The 16,687-nt window shown below is 43.7% G+C and overlaps 1 protein-coding gene across 2 annotated transcripts in view; it reads left to right on the forward strand.

The window, feature by feature from the left end:
- Nucleotides 1-16,687, forward strand: part of CCDC149 (coiled-coil domain containing 149) — a 100,432-nt gene that overhangs the window by 81,321 nt on the left and 2,424 nt on the right. The window contains exons 10-12 of one of the 2 annotated variants that reach the window (XM_045989589.1): nucleotides 1,537-1,613; nucleotides 3,048-3,080; nucleotides 7,856-7,972. In XM_045989589.1, coding sequence (XP_045845545.1) covers nucleotides 1,537-1,613; nucleotides 3,048-3,080; nucleotides 7,856-7,972 — 227 coding nt within the window. The remainder of the gene's footprint in view (nucleotides 1-1,536; nucleotides 1,614-3,047; nucleotides 3,081-7,855; nucleotides 7,973-16,687) is intronic. The other variant, XM_045989599.1, reaches the window with a different exon arrangement.

Below are 16,687 nucleotides of genomic sequence, written 5' to 3' on the forward strand. Positions count from 1 at the left end.
GCCTTATCTTTTGTTTCCAAGAGGCCTCCGCTCACAGGTGATCTGATCTGTTAAGAAAACAGGCATCAGCTTGAACTCTGCTGTGATTGCATCTCAAACCCATCAGCTGGTGAAAAGGGAACTTGGATCAGAAGGTCTGAGCAAAATATTGAAAGCGAGATTACGAAGAATGGTCTTTATTGAAGGGTCAGGGACATGAAAGCAGAATAGACCCAACAAATAAGGTGAAAATTGAAAGTAATTGATAAAGACTATGCAGAATTTAAGACTTAAGGAAAAGAAGAAAAGCTCCAAGTACCTAGGTGAAGAAACACAGATAGTAACGTCAGAGTTTTCTGGGAGCTCAAAGGGAATATTAATTAAGATGCTGCGAGTCAATTCAGGTAAAATAAGGATGAATCCAAAACCATATATATATGTGTAGATATATACATATTCATGCCTCTGTATGTATGTGGGTGTGTGCAGCTATCTTCAGGATATAAAGAGAGGTAGGAGAACAATTCTCGCATTCTGATTTCTCCTGCTGAAAGGAATTGAAACTTTGCTATTAAGGTGATTTCCACATCATTTTAACAATGGCAGCGCCAAGAAAATCCCCCAAATAATATAAAGACTGGGTTTTCAATTTCTAGGCCAATGGAAAGTGATTCAAGTTTGAGATGACTATAAAATCATTTCCCAACTATGTTTAATTTTGTGTAGAGTGGAAAAGGGGAAACACACGCCCACATTTATGTTTTTCCATGCATTCAGACAAAGTTTGACTCCCAAGTAAATAGTATAATCTTTTCAGATACACATTCCAGAAATTATATGTCCCAGTGCATCAGAATGGTCACCTTGGAAAGCAATATAATTCTTCTAGTGATTCTGCAATTGCTGGAAGTTCTTTTGAAAAGCCTATTTCTTCATTCTGTCCATAGATAATTGCAAGCCAGGAAAAAAGGAAAGCATTTTCTTTAATCAAATATGTTTATTGAACACCTACCCTCAACTGGGCATTCAGCTTGGTATCAAGGATATGGTCTCAGACATAGATTAGGTTGAGGAAGGCAGATCTTATTTTATTGACTCAAAGCAACTTTACTACATACGTTCACCCGTCTTACTGGTTAGACTTCATGGTTTCCAGAACTCAGATCCACCCTCAAAAGAATCAGGTATGATACCACTAAGGGTATTCAAAATGAATTATAATCTTTAGCAATGAGCAATTCCCAAACAGAAATTGTCTAAGACGTTTGGGCAACAATGGAATGATTGTTTAGCTTCCCCACTTTTGAGGGAGAGGACTCACTTGAATGGCAACATTTAGTATTTTTTTCATCATTCACTTTATATTTTCATATGTATGTTCAACAGAGTTTGTGTATAATATAATTATATATTTTACACATATATTCTTTGTACATGCATACACACTGTGTTTTCTGCATACACTTTAAATCTCAAAACATTTTCTGTCAGGGCACTCTAGAGCTGATGAGGCAGGATGCTCATTAATTTTGTCTGTTGTCATTTTCTCCCGTCCAGAATCCTAGGGAATCGTGTGGCTGAACTGGAGAAAAAATTAAGAACTCTGGAAGTTTCTGGTTTGTGGAGTCTTCCAGGTAAGCAGAACTTCATGAAAGTTATTTTCCTTTTTTAAAAAAAGCAGCTTTTACCTAATTTGCAAAAAAATTCTACTTTTAAAATATCCTTTTATTTGAAGATCATTGTTGAAAAATCTACAAGTGCTTTAAACACAGAAGCCATCAATTTTGAGGGAATCAGAGAAACTCATATAAATATTCAAGTTCTCATCTGTGGAACTCTGAAGTTTTGCTAGCCTAAATTCAGAAATTGTCATTGTGTATGTCTGTGTAGGCTTTATTTTTCACCTTTGTGAATATAGTAAATTGTTTTGCTTTTTTTTTTACCCCTAGGTATCTTATAAGGATTTGTTCATTTTAATTATCATCCCTAAAAATGAGTAGAAGAATGTACAAAGTTTTGTTCAATTTACTCCTCGATCCTAAAAATGAACATAAGAACTGACAAAAATTTGTTCTATTTAATTATCATTCCTTAAAAAATGAATGAATCATACCTAAGAATAAATATACTGAGAAAAATTTGTTCTATTTAACTATCATTCCTAAGAATGAATATAAAAATGAGTATAAGAACCTTCTTCTCCTCTCTTCCCCTATCCCATTTTATGCAACTTGAAAATAAAAATTTCCTTTGGAGATTTTTTTTCCCGGCAATTGTACACGTTGCAAGGAAACTCTGATGTTTCACTTTAATTGGCTGTATTTATCCTGTTTGTCTTGGTAAAACACCCCCTCTGTGAGACCCCCATCAGCTATTCCCCTTTTCTTTTTCTCCAGAAACTTGTATTTATCATTTTTCCACCCCCTCCTCTTTCCCTGGAAGCAACATTGTATAATATATTTTTAGTTACTTAACCTTTCTGCACAAACCAGCCTTCCCTACCCTTGAATTGTATCAGTTGCTGCCCGGTAATGTTCAAGAAATGAAAATTGCCACAGGGACGTGGACAACAACACGTTCCTTAATGTAATCTGAAGAGGCAACCTTAGGTTGCCTGCAAGTGCATTTCATAAATTGGAAGTTTTAGCAGATTCCTTGAACTTGATGTCAAAAGACCTAACAGAACTAATTAGTGGCAAGTGCCATTCTGGGGATTTGAATGATCCATTTTGCACAAGAACCTTTTGATGCGGTTAAAACCTTATCTTCTTTGAAGGCCTTTCTTTGGCTGCATTGAATTTCAACACAGTCAGACAAATTTATAGTTTATTTGTGCAGTCAGATTGCTATTTCTGGGCACGGACTGGAGTTTTGATTTTTTTTTTTCCCCTCCAAATGACTTAGTGAAATTTCACGATGTTTTATTTCTACAATTTATGTAAAAAAAGATGGAAGTTGAGTAAGTCAAAGGATGCTGAGAATTTTCCGTCTCCGGTGTTATTTGTTCCGGGCTGGAATGGCTATTATGCATTAACAATTCTTTCTTTCCTCCTTTTTGCTGCCTGAAGGCCTGAGCTACAATGTTTCAGTAGGATTCGGGAGTATGTTCTATTTCAAATATCTGTGTTTGTGGCTAATATCAGCAGTGCATTAATACCATCCCTGCATGTAAATAAATAGAAATGCATTCTCTATGTATCATTGCACTTTTCTGATTAGAACAGTCCATTGAAATGGAGAATTCAATTAGTACCAAGTAAATATTCAATGGCAAAATGAGCTTTGAGGGACCCTGCTAAATGGATTTTATGCCATGGCCATGTTTGCTCTAGTATCTGGCCTCCATGCAGACACAGAGTGGGAGTACAGGACAAGGGTGGTACAGATCTGGTACAGTTGATGTAAGGGAAAGAGCATTGCTTTGCTGCTGTTGTGAAGGATTTTCAACGAGGCACTGCCTTGTGATGATTTTTAAACCACGGTGAGAAATACTAAGCGAAGGGCCCCTTGCAGTGTCAATCTAATCAGCCACTTACACACACACTTTGTTTTGTGAACACCATTTTACCTACCAAAGAGTGGGGCAAGGGGCAGTGTGTTCTCTTCCTCCTCTCTCCCTCCCCTCCCCTTCCTCCTCCTCCTCCTCCATCTCCTCCTCGTCCTTTCTTCTTCTCCATCTCTTCCTCTTTCTCTTCCACATTTTTCCTCTTCCTCTTCCTCTCCCCAGGTAGAAGCCTTGTCAGCGTTTCAGCCACCCGGCAGGGACTGGGTCCCAGTAGTTTCAGAGAGTTGTTAGCTCACTCTTATTTACTAGCATCTGAAAGGATCGGTGTCTTCTTCAATAAATCAGTCCATCAATGTGTTGATACACTTTTGAGCATCGACTTTTTGAATTCATTTCTGTATCAGGCATTCTAGTCACGCCCTCTCCAAGAATCCATAGTCCCTTTAGGGAAGCAAGATGCATACACATCTAGCAGTGAGAAGAAAGTACAGAATGATATATAATTAAGTGCTGAGTGATAAAGGTGTTGGGGTGTAAATGAAGAAGATGAAGAGTCATCAAACATCAGACCTGCAGGGAGAGTTGAGAGCAAAGAGTTCAAGGATGGTAAATCCTTGGTGTATATTATAAAACACCCATTCCCACACCAGTGGCAGACATTACTAATTCATCCCATGGCTCTTGCATGCTGCCCTCACATGTGGCCCTCAGAACAGACATCCACACTGGCTTTCCAGGAAACCTCCGCCTGGTTTAGAGTTGACATGTGAGAGAAAACATTTCCCCTTCCCTGATCTAGTCTAATCCCCTCATTTCAGATGGAAAAAACAAAGGTTTAGGAAATGGGAGGATACCAAAAGGATGCAGAGGTAGGTATTAGAACTCAGGTGTTTTTCCACATGTGCTGGGGAACCATAGTTCAGAGAAGAGAGAAATTGGGCAGGGGTGGGGGGGGCGAATAGATGAGCTGGGGACTGGAGAAGAAGGATTCAGAAGCCAGAACAGTCTCCTCTGAGACTCCAAAGGGCAGTGGTGAATTCTACCTTGCTCTGAGACAAAAACTGCTATTGGACTTTGAGCGTGCAGTAAGTATTCTTTGAGTCTTTTTTCCCCTCCCTCCTCACGCTCTCAGCCAACAAATATGTAGCTCTCGATGTTGTTCAATAGAGTTGGGGAAAATTTGTGATCTTGCTGGGAAGTAGGCAAGTCTGACAAATGCCACAGTCTGCATGGAGAAATCATCTGGAGAGCAGAGTATATTCCAAACTGTTTCATCAGTTCCCAAGAGGTGGGAAGGCATGGGGCTCCTTTGAGAAAGGTCGCGTGGGTGGGGGGCAACTGACGTGGTCTCCTGGGAGGAAATGACACCCCCTCCACACTTCGGCCTCAGTCCCTGAGCCCTTTGCCAGCCTTTGCAGGGAGAGTGGTGCCTGGGGGCTCCAAGAGGAGGTTTCCTGGATGTGCTCCTGCTCTAAAAAGAAACACTGAAAGCCAGGAAAAAAAAAAAAAACCTGGCAAGTGCAGAACCTGGCTGTTTGAGTTTTTCATTTTAATTCTCTCTTCTCCACTCGAAGCATCAGCCTGAGGAGGAAAATGTGCATTTTGAAAGTACTTGGTACATTTGGGAGAAGGGGAGGAGGGATGCTGTGTCCCAGGGAATCGGGAAGGTTTCCAGACACTTGTGTGCCTTGCAAGCGAGGGCCTGCCTGTGCGGCTTTCTGCCCGGCTGCCGGCTGCCGCTTGACTCTTTGTGGGTCACCTCACCCCACGCCACCTCCTCCAGGGCGAGGCACCAGAATGAAACTGCAAGACAGCCGACTATCAGATTAGAGCTCACATTCATCAGCATAGATGGAATCTAGACTTAGAAACAATAGGACAAGCTTCCAAGGAGGCCTTGGAATCTTTCAACAAACACTTTGCAAGAATGACCAAATCTTGCCATTTGACTTTCAGATTTGGGTTAGATATCTCTAGGCAGGAATTTCAGGAAGTGTTCAGCTGCTCCCAACCCCCACCTCGATTGGGCAAGGACAAGTCATGGCTCTGGCTTCCTTCACTAATGCTTGGAGGTTTCATGTTGCTCCAACATTTTTGTGGAACTATTATGGAACAGACGGTGGTGCTCTATGGCTGGAGGAGACCGGGGATGCCCTGCACCCTAGAGAATTGCTCGTGGCAGGAGGTGCTAAGGGCCTCCCTCAGGCCACCTTAGTCCCTTGCCTGAGGCCAGCTCCCTGCTCTTCCTGTAATTCTGATTCTTCAGCCACGAGGCCACAAGGGACTTGGAAGGCTGGTTGGGACACAGAGGGGCAGAGTGTGCCTCTTCATGCAAGAACAACCAGTCTACCTGCTAGAGAAAGACAGCTCAAAAAATGCAGTCTCTCCTGACTTGGGGGCAGTAGCTGTTGCCTTGGTCAAGAAAAACAAAGGAAGTCTACGAAGAGGTGTCTGCTCTGGGTTCATAGGAACCATTAGTGCCTCAAAGCATTTCCAGATTGTGTCTTCACAGTACAGAGGAAGATCCAGTTGTGTTTCTCTCTTTCTGAGAGCCTCTTAACAATATCCCAACCTGTAGATGTACAGTTCTCTTTGGGACACTCCTCCAGACTATGACTCTGAAGACTTGGGGGTTTTTTCCCCCATGAGACAATAGTCATGCTGGTGGCAAGCTTTCAGATCGACTCCTTTCAGATGCCTGTTCTTCTGGGATGACCCTCAGCAGAACTCAGAGTGCTGTTGCTGCTAACTACATAGTCCATCTGCCGGAGGCAGCCCTGAGCACCTGTGCCCAACATGACTTCAGGAGCCCCAAGAATCCATCACCCATGTATTCAGATCCTTACCAGCTATTTATTAAGCACCTACTCTAAGCCAAACTCTCTCCCCTAGACTTGGAAATGAAGCTCCCTAATGGGAAGATGGTATTGTGAACAAACCAAGGGCTCAGAGGTATAGTCCAAGGTTCACCTGGTTCTCTAAAGGCGGGAACGTCTTTACAGAAATGCCATTCTTTGACCACTGAACCTGAAACCAAGTAAAATCACAGAGCTTTGGGGCCCCTGATCTGAGCTTAGATTAGAGATTAGAGGCTTGGCTTTAGAAAAGGTCTTTCTCGGGGCACCTGGGTGGTTCAGTGGGTTAAAGCCTCTGCCTTCAGCTCAGGTCATGATCTCAGGGTCCTGGGATCGAGCCCCACATCGGTGTCTCTGCTCAGCAGGGGGCCTGCTTCCTCCTCTTTCTCTCTCTCTGCCTCTCTGCCTACTTGTGATCTCTATCTGTCAAATAAATAAATAAAATCTTTTAAAAAAACTATTAAAAAAAGAAAGAAAGAAAGGGTCTTTCTCAAAGTTAGATGGCTAAGGCTAGAGCATAGGCTGGGCCCACAGCCCTGGGGTTTTCATTTTGGGCACCGCGGTTCCTGCCGAAGGAATCCCAAAGTCTCGTAGACAGAAGTCTGGGGTCAAATCCTGCTTGTTGTGTTCTCCTGACCACTGGACAGACTCCCTTTGTGTCCACATGTTTTGTGTCCATGTGTCTGTGTTCACGATGCTCACGTTTCAGAGCTACACTTCCTGCTCCTGATTTCTGGAACTTTCCAGGCCTCCACAATAGAGTTGTAATGGTCTTCTTTCCCTCAGCGTCTCCATCCATTGGGGGAGTTCATACAAATAGATACAAGGGTTTGGTTGGTATGGGACTATATGTTCTAAGTGCAAGTTTAGCTGTGACATTTTGGGGAACCTGGTACTACCCACCTTATGACTCAGTCATTTACCTTGAATTGAATCAAAGGTAGCATATGGTAGTGCTGTCTACACCACAAGATAATACTTTCAGTATAGGACATTTATTGAGCACTAGTGAAATGCTTAAGGGCTTTACATGAATCAGTTCATTTCACCACCACCTCCCAGTGAGGTGGGTGCTGTTCTTCCTCATCTTACCGATGAGGGCTCTGAGGCTGAGTGACTTGCCTGAAGTCAGCCAGCTAACAAGAGATGGAGTCCAGAACACAGACCCCATAGTGTGGCTCCAAAGCCCACACTCCTCAGCCCTCTGCTGTGGTTATGACTGTTATAGTCTCACCCAGATCAAAGCCATTTGGTTTTTGCCCAGGACACCAGGCTGCTCCTTCATGGTGGCATTTGTGGGTGTCCATGTCCTGAACAGACTCACAGACTGGCCCTGGACCTCACTGCCTGGTCCTCACACTACAGAAGGGACCGGCTGGCCATTGCCCTTCCACAGTGTTACCTGTGATTTAAGAAAGTGCCTTTTTCACCCAACAGCCAGTCCATTGTGTGGGGTGAACATAACCACAACTACTCTAGTGACATAATATGTCCGTTTTCCCCTTTTCCATGACAGGGGGCAAGGACACCATACTTTTCAGTGACCCTGCTCTCCCCACCATACAGAGATCAAGATCCCCACTGCTGAAGTTCATCGAGCAGCCCACTGAGAACAAATCAAATTCTGAGGATGGTAAGCACACCTTGATTTCTCTGTCTGTCTCTGCCTAACCTGTGCCTGGCACAGAGCCGGGGCTCAGTGGATATTAGTTCTTCCTCTCCCGATAGCTTCTGGGGCACTGTGGGGTCATCCGTTGCATTTTGTCTTGTTGTTTATGTGGGTTTGTGTTGTTTGGAGCTTCCAGCTGAAGAACGCAGGCCTCTGTACTCATCACAGTGACACGGAGGTTAAGAGAAAGGGCTCATAGTCCACCCTCATATTGTGTTCACTCTGAGACTTTGGACTAGTAACTTCTGCCTTGCCCATTGTCTATAAACTGGTGAGATGATGGTGCTAACCTCAGGGAGATCTCGGCACACTGCTGGACCCAAGGGAAGTGGTCCAGGAGTCAGTTGAAAAGAGAATAAAAGCTTCTCCTCTGCCAGCACACTATCTGGAGACAGAGTGTTTTGAAGGAGTTCAGAGGCCCATTTAGGGTGCCAGAGGAGCCCACAAGTATGAGAGGCAGCTGTCTTCCCATGCAACAGTCCTGTTTCCCCAGCTAAACTATCCCTCCCATCTTTCTAAGTTTTGTTTGTCTTCTTTTTCTACCCTCAATGTGATTGCCAGCTTCCAATATGACCCCAAATGATCCCCACTTCCTGGTATTCCTACCCTTATAGATTCCTTTTCACATCATATCAGGCTTCATCTATGTGACTAATAGAATACAGCACAGGTAATAGTATATGACTTCCTAGGTTAGGTCAGAGAAGATACATCGGGTCTTTCTTGCTCTCTCTGTCTTGGGTCATTCTCTCTGGAGGAAGCTGGCCGGCCTCCACGTCTTGAGGATACCCAAGAGGTCCCACATGTTGTTCATGCAGTCTGGAACTCAGGCCTTCTAGCCACCAGCCATTTGGGTGCACCATCTTGGAAGTAGCTTCTCCAGCCCCAGTCAAGCCTACAGATGACAACAGCCCTGGTTAACATTTGATGACAGTTCCATGAGTGACCACTAGTGAGAACCTCCCAGATAAAGTGCTCCCAGGCTCCTGAGTCTCTAGCTGCTAAGTTTTGAGACAATTTGTGGCATAGCCGTACATAACTAATATACGCAGCATGCAGGTGCCAAGGTTCTTTCCTTGGTTTCCGTATTTTCTCTCCATCTTCTCTTGCTCTGAGTCACACCTGCAACCATCACCTCTATGAAAATACTCTTGAAATATTTCCCCCCACTGGGTACCATCTGCAGAGCTACAGTCCCTGATTTCCCAAAGTGCAAACTTTACCACCCAAACATTCTGTGGACTTCTCAAGTATGATATCGCCAACTCTACATGCCTCCTCCCTTTTTGGTCACTCTCTCAGCTACCCAACTACATCTGGACTCAACCTTGATCACTGTCAGTTTTCCTTCCCCATCCATATCTGGGCTGTAGCCACTCTTTCTTCAGAGTTTCTCACACCTCCAATCCTACCACCTCTGGCTTTGGTTCAGGCCTCTTTACTTCCTCAGCATGGCTTCCATCCCAGTTTCCCTGTCTTCTAGACTCTCCCTACTTCATTCCCATCTTCCCCTTGCTGCTGTAGGATAAAGCTTCTGGAGCACTGTTGTCCAACATGTGTGTACCCTGCACAGAAATTTCTAATGGCTCCCAACTGTCTTCCACTTAAAATCACAACACTGCTATCCTGTCTTTCTAACCTGATGATTATCTGACCTAACAACTGTGCTTGTATCAGACTGTACTAACTAGTTGAATCAGTTGCTACCATCGTGTAACAAACCACCCCAAAACTTAGAACTAAAACAACTACTATGTATTATTTATCCTGAGTCTTGGGATCCAATGAGCAGTTCTGCGGACCTGAGGTGGGCTCAGCAAGGCTTGCTTGGGCATCTGTACAGCTGTGCATTGAAATTTGTCTCAATCCTTCACACTAGTACATAGAATGGTAAGAATAGGACAGGTCTGGGATTTCCACAGAGAGGATCCCCAAGCATATGCAGGGAGAATTCTTACGAGAGAGCACCTGACTCAGGTGGGTTTCACACTGACCAGAGGGGAAGTCTTCTTTCCAGCCAGCAGCTGGGTCTTTCCAGCCAGCAACATGGGGCTCTTTGCAAACCAGGCCTGTGACATGCCGTGCCTCCCCCACTCATGCAGTCTGGAACATGCCTTGGCTGATGGTCGTCCCGTGCCAGCATCCATGGAGACCCGAAGCCCTCTGTCTTCTCAGGGCTTGTTTAGCCCCTGGGTGGACCCGGGGCCCCCTAAGCTGAAATGGAACATAAGCCGGGCTTGATTTCCACGAGGGTAGCATAAGTAATGGCCTGATTCAAAATGATAGCTTCCAGAGTTCCATCATTAGCTTTCATTGTTCCAACCCCATCCTTCGCCAGTGCGGGTGGGAACAAGGAAGCATTTGTGGAGCGGCTGGCAGCGGCTAGGATGGTCTCATCACCGCCGGGTCTCTGATTAATTCCGACTGAAAGAAGCTCACACTTGGAAGGACAAAGCCCGTCAGAGATCAGTTAACAAAAGAAGACGAATGTCCCCTTTGGGCCAAAGTGGGAGGGTGACACATTTTTAGGAGACTAACAGTCTTTCTACAAAAAGCTACTTTTTCTTCATCTTTTCAAGAAAATATTTCTGCTTTCCATACTATTTGTGTTATAATGCATTTGTATCGGCTGATTGCCTCATCATTATTGATATGTGTTTTGTTATTATTACGTATTAATGATACTAATTCTGTTTGTAAAACAGCACAGAATAATCACTATTATCTTCTAATAATATTTTCCCATGCTGAGCTCAAAATCCTTCTTTTATGGGAATGGCAGTGCTCTGTGTCTGCTCTCAAAGGAGAACGCACACACTCGCAGCTCAAGAGTTAACATTCCAGAATAACAGAGTTAAAGCTCAGAGTTAAAGCTTCCAGCAAGAAGCAGAAGCCAGTTGTGTCTTTGTCTCCTGATAATGACTTGAGTATACTTTTTAGATATCTTTTGGATAACCAAAGGGAGGAGAGGATTGGTAAATCTTGCTGTTGACCCATAATCTAATCCCAGATGGAGCCCAGCCCCTGTGTCTTCATGTTTCCCAGGCTCTGGAAATCCAGACTTTCTCAGAAAAAAATAAATGCCCGATAGGGCCAAACAATAGAACTACAGCCTTGCCCATCCCCCACTTGCTGCTGTGTTTTGACCTCTTGACCTCTAAGGATAGCAACAGTGTTGCTCCCCCCCCCCCACCCCCCCCACCCCGCTCCCCCCACAAAAGGTTGCAAAGTTCTCCCTGGTAATCTCAGAGGTTTGCCATTTTAAAAAAGATTCATGTGTTTGGACATGAGCAGAATGTCATCTAAAGAAATGGCACAAGGCAAAGTACCAGCGACCAAAAGGCCCCAGTGTAATTTAGACCACCCTCACTTAGATGTAAATTAAGGTAGAGAAGATTAACCTGACCCACGGTAAAAACACCGCAAATGGTTTAGGGGTTAGGTTGTTACAGGTAAGGTTAATTAATTTTTCAGGGGCACCAGAATATACTATTAAGTGTCCTGGAAGAAGTAATTTCATAAGAGTAATTTCCAGAAGGAGTTTATTCATCTCACATTGCTGAAAAATTTAATTGCAGAAAGGACCATAATTTACTCCTTTTGAATAAAGCTTCTTGCCCTGTGCTGGAAACTGGCTCATTTTGACTCAGTGTTTCCCATATCTCCTGTACAACTACCATAAAAATTTTCTTTTGTTAGTATGAAACTGATGTTATTGCTTCCCTGAGCTACCTCAGATGTAGCTGTTTGTGTGAGTTAGAAATCTTTTTTTTTCCCCAGAAGTGCCCTTTTAAGAACTTTTTGGGTAGCTACCTGAGGACAGCCTAGAATGAATTCAAGGATTGCTTTCATTTTTTGATGCATGGGATTTACATATATGTACTAATAGACTCATTTGCTCATGTATTCATATGTATGTCCATAGATCCAAGCATTTAATAAGCTATTTATTGATTCCCCACTATAGAACATTGGCAAAGTTTATCAGGTAAGATATCATGCATCAGGTGACTTTTATAAGCTAATTATACATAAGTAACAACTTAAGGGTAAAAAAGTTCAAAGAAAGTACAAAGTTCCCTTGGGACTCTAGACACAGCCTTGTGGAGATTAGGGCACTGTGGAGATTACTTTTTGTCGGGATTTCATGGAACAGGCTTTGTAGTGTTGTAGTGTTGTAGTATTGAAGTTGGCCGTCTGGATATGGACAGGAACCATAGTCATGGCAGCATCGTTGACCTCATAAGCAAAGGCTCAGAGGACAGGGCTGGGACGCCACAAAGGGTTAGGTGTAGGGATACGAAGGCAAGGCTTGGGATGTCAGGTGGACAGGCAGATGGAGGTTGAGTCATTGAAGGCCTTGAATGTCAGGCCAAGCACTCGGGTTATATCCCAAGACTGTAGCAGCCTTTGAAGGGTTTATAGCTGGGGAAAGGCACAGTCAGATTTGTGTTAAAGCTCACAGTGCTTCTTACAACTCAGGTGTGCCCATATCACCTGGAATCTTGTTAAAATGCAGGCTCTGAACCAGTAGGTGAGGGGCAGGGCTCGAGATCCTACACGTCTAACAGGTTCCCAACCAATGGTACCACCAATCTCCATAGACCCCGCCTTGAGTAGCAAAACTTGAGCAAGGTCCCTCTCCAGGCCATCTGGATTAGAGACTAGAGGCAAAGAAACCTGTTAGGTATGAACGTACATTATCCTGGCTGGACCAATCCAAATAGCTGTTTTCTCAAAAATCCAGGCTGACTTCAGCCACTCACTTATATATTCATGAATTTCATTGCAAACACAAGTGATGACCTCGTTTTCAGGTACGTACTTCCCGAGGTCCGTGAGTTCTTAGGTTGGAAATACATAGCTGTCCGTATTGACATCCAGGTTTTAGAAAGTATGAGGTAGATCAGTCAAACTTCAGTTCCTGGGACTTTGTCTGTGGACATCAGAAAGGCAAAAGAGAAAGAAAATGGCTTTTTTTTTTTTAATGTGGGATTTGTATGGGAGAAACCAGAGGTGTGGGGCCTGGGGTGTGGGGACAGTGGTCAAGGTTGAGTCGGGGCCCCCCATGATTACAGTGTGCCAAGGTATCCACCACTCATCTACCACTATCTCTTCCTGCATCCCTTCATCTCAGTCGCATTTCAGACTTCCAGTGCGTCTAAGCTCACTAACATTTCATTTTTTCATTTTATTAATTTTCATCTTTCATTTAATTTATTTATTTGAGAGGGAGAGAAGGAGCAGGGGGAGGGCCAAAAGGAGAGGGAGAGGGAGAATCAGACTCTCCACTGAACAGGGAGCCAGATACGGGGCTCGATCCCAGGACTCCAGGATCATGACCTGAGCTGAAGGCAGACGTTTAGCTAACTGAGCCACCCAGGCACCCCCATATACCACCCCCATATACTATTCTTATTAACAAATACCTTTATGTGCCATCTCACAGTTAAAATGGAACACACATAGAGTAATATTGTTTCATGTTGTAGAAATTCTGAGCTGCATTTTTATTCAAACTTTTTAGATCTTTCGATTTTTAGGCTACATGTAGTTAGATGTAGACACTTTTGAATACCCAGTCTTTCTAGATGCTATAAATAATCCTTAAAAATTCATATAACTCTTACAAATAGTCACCACATAGCTATCACCTGCCAGGATGTGGGTTTATGAACTATCAGGAGTGGTTTGCACTTGCTCTCCGAACGCTTACTTGTTCATTGGCTCTGGCGATGTTAAGTCAAATCCAGCTGAAATTTTGGGGAAATGTACCTAGTGATTTATGTAGGGAAGCCTTAGAAATCAAGCCATGATTACAGAGTGTCTGCCTTGGGAAAGGAGAGGAAGAGGCAGGTACAAGGAACTATGAGTGTTTTAATCAGCTGAGGCTTCTATAACAAAATACTATCAGGAAAGTGTCTTGAACAACAAATATTTATTTCTCACAGTTCTAGAAGCTGGGATATCCAAGATCAAGATGCTGGCAGGTTCAGTGTCTGGTGAGGATCCTCTTTCTTGCTGGCAGAGACAGAGACAGAGAGAGAGAGGGGGAAAGAGTGAGGGAGAGAACAAGAACTCTGGTGTCTCTTCCTCTTCTTAAAGGGCACTAATCCCATCATGGGGCCTTCACCCTCATGACCACATTTAAACTGAATCATCTCCCAAAGGCCCCACCACCTAATATCATCACATTGAGGATTAGGGCTTCCACACATGAATGGATCCACACATGGATGAGGAGAGGATACATTCAGTTCAGTAGTACTGAGGGATATAAGTGGTACTTGGCAGTTGATGGGTAGGAAGTATACCAGTGTGGGTGGCTTCAAGGTGTGATGTGGCAGGCATGAGGACATCTACAGGTGGAGATTTGGGGGAGAGAGGAATTCCAGATCATTCAGGTAGAGGAATCCAGCTGGCAGCTTGAAACGGGTGTGTGTATCCGACAGAAAGGGGTCAGAGCCATGGATATAGAATGGAGAACGGTACTCATGGTCCGGAATTAAGGTCATGAGTTGGCCGGTGAGTGAAAATGAATGAAGACAAGGGAAATGCATGGCACATAGTTGGGGGTGGCAATCAGAGGGGCTGGAAGGAGATTTGGGATGGATAAAGGAAACTAGAAGGCATGCAGAGTAGGCTGATAATGGCCCCAGAGATTTCAGATACTAATTCCTGGAACCTGTAAATGTTAGCTTCTGTGGGCGAAAGGATCTGTAGGTGCGATTGATTTACCCACTCTGAGATGAGGGAGTATTCTGGATTATCCAGGTGGAAGCACATGTTTCCTTGTAAGAGGGAGGCAGAAGGAGACTTGACACACACAGAAAAGGCAGTGTGACCACACAGGCAGACATGGGGGGATACTGTTGCAAGCCAAGGAGTACCAGTAGCCACCAGAAGCTGCAAGAGGCAGGGAACAGATCTTCTCCTAGAGCCTCCAAGGGCAAGTGACTTCGGTTCTGGCCCAGGGGAAGCCATTTTGGACTTCTGACCTCCAGAGCTATAAGAGAATAAATGTGTGTTCTTTTAAGCTATGGAATTTGTGGTAATTTGTTACAGCAGCTATGAGAAACTAATACAGCATGCTGGCTGAACTAGACTGGAGGTAAAACAGAAGAATACAACGTTTTGGAAACCAAAGAGAGAGACAGTTTGAGAGGAGGATGTGGCCATCAGAAACATGCTACAGAGGGGGCAGGAGAGGACTGAAGAAAGAGTGCTGGAGGTGGTGACAGCAGCTTGCTTGCTGGTAGGGAGGATACAAAGCAGACTGAAGGATCTGAGTTGTGCGTCAGCACTGGGAACAGGAAGCAGTGGATACAGGCTCCTAGGTCTACAGTTCAGTGCAGAAAAGGAAAGTCAAGATGGTAACTGGTGAAAAATCTTGGAGGTTGTATATCTTATCTTTTTAAACTAGTAATACAAACACATGTTTAAAATGTAATTGACGCAGAAGGGGCGCCTGTGTGGCTCAATCCTTTACACGTCCAACTCTTGATCTCAGCTCAGGTCCTGAAATCAGGGTCTTGAGTTCAAGCCCAGCATTGGGCTCCATGCTAGGCATGGAGCCTACTTTAAAAAATAAGTAAATGAAAAGAAAAGAAAATGTAAATGACACAGAGAGGTATAAAATTAAATTTAAAGCCTTCCTCCATCTTGTTTTCTGCTCTGACCCTCAGCTTGCTCGCTAGAGGAAAACTGTGTTAGTGTATGCCACCAAAAAAATCTTTACAGCTCAGCAAGTATATACAGAATCCCCTGTCAATGGACACTCTGAGTAGTAGAGAATCTGAGTAGATTCTCTCCAGGTTTCTGCTATTAAAAAAACAACAACAACAACAAAACAACAACAACAACAACAAAAAAAAAAAACCACAAAAAACGATGTCATGGAGCACCTGGGTGGCTCACTCAGTTAAACATCTGACTCTTGGTTTTGGCTCAAATCGTGATCTCATGGGTCTTGAGATCAAGCCCCATGTTGGGCTTGTGTTCAGTGGAGAGTTGGCTTGAAGATTGTTTTCCTCTTCACCTCCCTCCACTCACACAGTCTCTCTCTCTCTCTCAAATAAATAAATAACCCTTTTTAAAGGCAATGTCATTGTGAGCCTCTAGGTGCATACATCTTGAAGTATTTGGGCTAATATCCATAAGTTGATTCCTAATCATGAAAATACTGAGTCAAAGGGTAAATGTATTTAGGATTGGGGTAGATATTTCCTAAATGCCCTGTCAAAGAGTTTTGCTCATTTTTATTCTCTTTGGTAATGTATGATTGCATCTGTTAACCCTACATCTTCAGCAACACTGAGCTTTATCAAACCTTTTCATTTTGGCTAGTCTGGTAGATGAAAAATTGTATCTCTTTGCAGTAGATATCTTTAGTTAGAGTGATCTCATCGTTTCTCATGTTTGCCAACCATTTGTATGTCCTTGTGAATTACCTGTTTCCATTCCATACTTAAATATTTGTTGAATGCCGTGGCACATTCAAATGAACCCACTCTACAGACAGTAACATGGACCAATCTCATATATACAAAGCGATACAGACACAGACCAGCACTTCCAGTACAATTCTGGTATGCCAATGCCAAAGACCAGGCAAAACTCATTTCTGGTGTCTGAAGTAGGCTAGTGGTCACTCTTGGCAGAAAAGTGACTAGGAAGGGG

The sequence above is a fragment of the Meles meles genome, chromosome 2 (assembly GCF_922984935.1).
Source record: "Meles meles chromosome 2, mMelMel3.1 paternal haplotype, whole genome shotgun sequence".
NCBI lineage: Eukaryota > Metazoa > Chordata > Mammalia > Carnivora > Mustelidae > Meles > Meles meles.